Source organism: Pinus tabuliformis, chromosome 6 (assembly GCF_031772625.1).
Source record: "Pinus tabuliformis cultivar Carrire ecotype Pingquan chromosome 6, CPIR1, whole genome shotgun sequence".
Lineage (NCBI taxonomy): Eukaryota > Viridiplantae > Streptophyta > Pinopsida > Pinales > Pinaceae > Pinus > Pinus tabuliformis.
The window spans coordinates 2,039,175,037-2,039,180,165 of NC_142292.1; the positions used below are offsets into that span (position 1 = coordinate 2,039,175,037).

Here is a 5,129-nt window from a genome sequence, read left to right on the forward strand (position 1 = left end):
GTATAAATTTCCTATAATATTTGTATTATTCAGTATTCATAATGGAAAGATTACACTTCCAATCACAAAGAAATAAAATTCCTTGAATAAAAAGATTCCCACATTGAAATGAACTCTTATGTATTTTTTAAAACAGTATTAATTGAATATGACTTTCATAATTTATAACATGTAATATCATTTCTCCCAGTTGTATTAACCTGCAATAATTAGCTTATGCCAAGGTAAGCCTTTCTTGTCACCAGGTATAAAGTTTAATAACATAATAACTTTTAAAAAATCAAGCTGTCAAAACATTATTTCTAACTAATAAATAGAGTAATTTCAAGTGGTATAGTCAATCTCCATTCTTTTATTATTCTCAATTATCCCAATTTTCATCATTCTATATGTCATCATACCTCCTATGCTTATGTTATGCCAAATAAATGAATTATATTAAACTATACTCCCTAATTAAGATAATCACAAAATAGAAAAACAACTATGTTTAATGACATCTGTTTATCTGTGATGTAAGTCCTTTCATTATACTTCGAAAAAATTTCAATAACAAACTAACTTACTTAAATGGAACACAGATATTGCAGAAAGCAAGAGTATACAACACCAAAAGATAATGAATTTTTTCTTGCAAATCATGATCAATTTACATTTCAACTCGTAGAGTTTAAATGTTTTTTTAATTTTAATCTGTTTATTTTAGTTTTTAATTTATAAAATAAACTTATCAAAATTACTTTGCTATTGTACTTAGATCCTATATTTACTAACCCAAAACTATAAAAAAGACCAAAATTCATGTCCTTTTGCATCACAACAAATTATTAATTAAATGCAACAAATTACTAATTAGAAATTAGATGCGGGGTTTATTTTCTTTGCTAATTAGTAATTGGACAAATTTAAAGTTCACACTAAAGTTGTGATAAACAATATTTTTAAATAAATATATCTTTTGTTCTTTTGACCATGGAATAATTCCCCAATCATTGACATTAACCTGAATGGTATCACTTATGTCCAAACATGTTACTAGATATCTAATCTTTCAATCATGGGTTCAAGACTCCATAATTTTTAAATGCTTAAGTTCTTCTTTGACTTTCGAGAATCATTTATCTAAATATTGAACACTCTCCACCACGGATTTAATTAACAAATTTATATTCATAATAATGTTTATTTGCTCATTATCATTTTATGAATATTTCCATAATATTCAAATGTAAAAAAATAACAAAATTCTATCTTTTGTGCACCATGAATTCATTATTATGCATTTAAATATATTTTATACCCCATGCTTATTAAAATACATAACTTGCTTTAACACTCTCTAATTCTTCATACATTATAATGCATTATTATTACCTTTTATAGTTTTTTTCCGTCAAGGTTTCCATGATTCACTCTTAAATTTTATTACATTTTAATTATTAATCTAAACATTTTCTAAATCATGACACATTGGAAAATTACATCTAAAACTAATATATATATATATATATATATATATTTGTTTAAATAATCTATTGTTTTATTACAAAATTTACTAATTAAAGTTAACCTTTCTTTTTACTTTTTCTATGCATAATATCTATTTTAATACTTAGGATTTAGCCTTATTTATAGGAATTTTCATAACTTATTTTCATTCAAATTAAAAAAGAATGTTCTTGCTTTTAATAATAACTTCTAATAATATAAGAAACAATGAAAAAACCCTAGCTGAACCGGTGATGGCGAAACCCTAGCTGCACCAAGGGCGGTGCTTCTACCATGGCAGTCTTGACCCTACCGCCTAACAACTGACGGTCTGGTTCTTCTGTCCACAAGGCACCGGAACGGCACCGTTAACCTCCCTCTCTTGTGGTTATTGCGAGCTCACTATTACGGTGGTCTACCCGCTCCTCTCGACAACGTATTCTATTCACTGGTGGTTCCAAGAACATGGAGGGGGCGGACAAACCAATAGACCCTCATTCTCATGAGGTCAATAGGACTTCACACTGCACCGTGTCAATCCCGGGTCATTCTGTTGCTTCTCAGTGACCGTCTTCATCCTCCTACCTTGCTCAAGGTCGACCATCTTCATCTATGCCCCATCCCTCCACTGTTCACCTCGAAGACGTTCCTGGGCTAGACTGCCCCCCACTCTCCCCAGAGACCCTGAACCTGTTAGGTTCCTGCCTGCAAGCATTGCCATCTTTTGATGCGCCACTCCCACAACTACCCCATGTCTCCACTCCGCCTAGTTTTATGCCCATCGTTGGTTTGCTACCTGATACCCTTCCGGTAAACCCTCATCCCCCTAGCGGCCCATCAAACCCTATTGCTCCTAACCCTAACCCTAGCACCCCCATTCACTCTGGATGCTTTAGCTCCCCTATCCCTACCCCCAAATCTACCCCCTCCACCCTGCAGACTGTTAATCAAGGCATTTGCGGATTGCTAAAGGATTACCCGATGGACAAGCGCTCAAACAAACAAAAAAAGGGCAGGTGTCTTAGGGCTGGAGACAGAGACATCAAGCTCACCCTGGGAGAGGACCTCACGATGGGAGAGGTGGACAATACTGCCAAGAAGGTTCTAGTTGGGCGCGTTCGTGGGAGGAATTACTCTGTTGAGTGGCTGTGACTCTGGACTGAGGAAATCTGGGGCTCCCTCCTCAAAGATCTGCCCATAATCCATGTTCTGGCAAGGGGATGGTTTGCCCTCTGGTTCCACTGGGAGGAATACACGGACTAGATCCTCTCCAAGTTCTGGCACATAGAAATGGTTCCAGTATTGTTGAAGTGATGGGATCCTTTGTTTGATCCCAAGAGAGAACAGTTAGGAGCAAGTCCTATCTGGGTTCGGCTGTCGGGTCTTCCTCTACAATACTGGACACCCACTATCTTCAAGCGAATTGGGAATGCCCTAGGCACCTACCTGGATCGATCAATCCTTCGAATAGACCAGGATCATGCCCATGGCCCGTATTCTGGTGCACTTGGATACTAGGGTCGCGCTGGAGGAGAAGATCACCCTGCTCTGGCGACATTTCGCTCGCAGACAAAACCTAGACTATGAAGGTGCGCCTTTTTGGTGCAGATGCTGCCACAAGGTTGCACACCTCTAAAAAGACTCTCCCCTTCTCATGAACTCGACTTCATCAGCTTAGGGTTCAGCGCATAGACCATTTGAAGAGTCGATGGTGGACGTGCTATCCAAAGACCCGGATCGAACAATGGAAGATGTTGGGAACATCGTACAAACATCCAATTCCTCCCAGATGCCGCCTCCATCACCTCCTAAGACCAGATCCAGATCTATGGTGAAAGCCGCTCCTTCTTCAAGTATTGTCTCTACTCCCTGCTCCTTTGTCTTTCATTTTAATCATTTCTTTGTCTGTGGTTTTTTCTTCTCCCACCACTTGTTTAAACATTGCTCCCATTACTTGCTCAATTGCTCCTCTACAGCCTTTATTTGCCACTAACCCTCTGTTGATTACAGGCATGAATGATTCCCCATCTGATTACACCCCCTCGGGCCCTCATGCCTATAACCTCCAACCCCGTAGGCAAGCCACCCCCGATGCTCTGGGCCTGGGTTTATCCCTCGTATCTGCTGACCATAAGCCCATAAGGGGGAGACCCTCCAAATTAGCCAAAGCAATTAAAATTGCAGGGGATGACGTTGCCTAGGGCCGTCAAAACACCATTGATTGGGTGCTTAGAGCAGTAGACACCCCAGCCAAGGTCTCCCGATGAAATGGCTCTCCTTCAATTGCAGGGGCCTAGCCAGCCCCCAAAAAAAACTGGCCCTCAAGAGACTCTTGAGTTGTGAACCCTGTGACATAATCTTCCTTCAGGAAACTTTGGGGCCTTCAGATCAGATTGTAAAATTCCTCCTGAGCATCATGCCTAGATGGCACTTTCAAGCCATGGATGCAGCTGGCCGATCTGGGGGACTCGCCCTCGGGATAAACCCTCGGACCATCAAGGTGATCGCCTCTTGGGGTGGTCTCGGTTTCCTTGGTATGGATCTCTTCTCAGCTGCTTTGGGTAAACAGATCCGTATAATAAATATATATGCCCCCTATCAAAATAGGTTGGACTTCTGGAAACTATTCCTGGACAACCCGATGATCAACTCCTCAACTATTATGGGGGGTGACCTTAACTTCTCCATTGGTCATGAAGAATCCTGGGGCCATCACTCACAACTTGATCCACTCTCGGATCAGTTGAGCTCTCTGCTGGATCAGCATGGCCTCATTGATGTACCTATGAATAAGAAGATGCCTACCTGGCATAACAGAAGAATAGGTGGGGTTGCCTTAGGGAGAAGACTGGACCGGTTCCTTATCCATGAAGACCTGCTGATGACTCTCACCATCTTCAGACAATGGGTGGGCTCTGGAGGCATATTTGATCACTCACCAATATATTTGGAATTGGTTGGCTCCACTGTCAAACCTCGAGCCCCTTACAAATTCAACTCGTCCTGGCTTAAGGACCCTGACTACCTCAATATGGTCACAGACTACTAGAATTCTCATCCCCTTACATCTTGGAGGTGGAAGGCTATTGGCTTCTGTAATAACTTGCACCACCTCAAGCGACTCTCGATCAATTGGGCCAAACAGAGGAAAGTCAGGGAGGACCTTGCCATATCTGAATTAGAATCCCAGATAGCCAATCTAACGGATGAGCATGGCAAAGGCTACAACTCTATTGAGTCAAAAGTACAGCTTGTTGAGATGGAAGCCCAGAGATCTAAGATCTTATTGGCCCGGGAAGAAACTTGGCGACTTAGAAGCAGGGCCATCTGGTTACAAGCGGGGGATGGAAACACTAAATTCTTCCACAAATTTTCAAACGGAAGGAAAGCCAGCAACACGATATGGCAGCTCCCCTCTAACCAAGGAATGTCGGCAAACACTCATTCTCTGCTCTCACAGGTTGGCATATCTCACTTCAAAGCCCCTCCAGGTGCTACATTGCCTGATATTATTTGGATTGTTGGGCACTTCCCCAGATTCGTGGATCCTGAAAGACTGGAGGACCTCATTAAACCTGTCTCCTTGGGGGAATTGGAGAGCACCCTGAAATGGTTCAAAAGAGATAGAAGCCCGAGTCCGG

General features: G+C 41.1%; 1 protein-coding gene across 1 annotated transcript; it reads left to right on the forward strand.

Annotated features, from left to right (window-relative positions):
* Positions 1-3,928: 3,928 nt before the first annotated feature.
* Positions 3,929-4,537, forward strand: LOC149267432 (uncharacterized). The gene has a single exon (XM_089411757.1). The coding sequence runs from the start codon at positions 3,929-3,931 to the stop codon at positions 4,535-4,537; it is 609 nt and encodes a 202-aa protein (XP_089267883.1).
* The last annotated feature ends 592 nt before the right edge of the window (positions 4,538-5,129 follow it).

What these genes read in the sequence shown, in the direction of transcription:
- LOC149267432 (XM_089411757.1), top strand. Translation starts at nt 3,929, where the DNA reads ATGGATGCAGCTGGCCGATCTGGGGGACTCGCCCTCGGGATAAACCCT.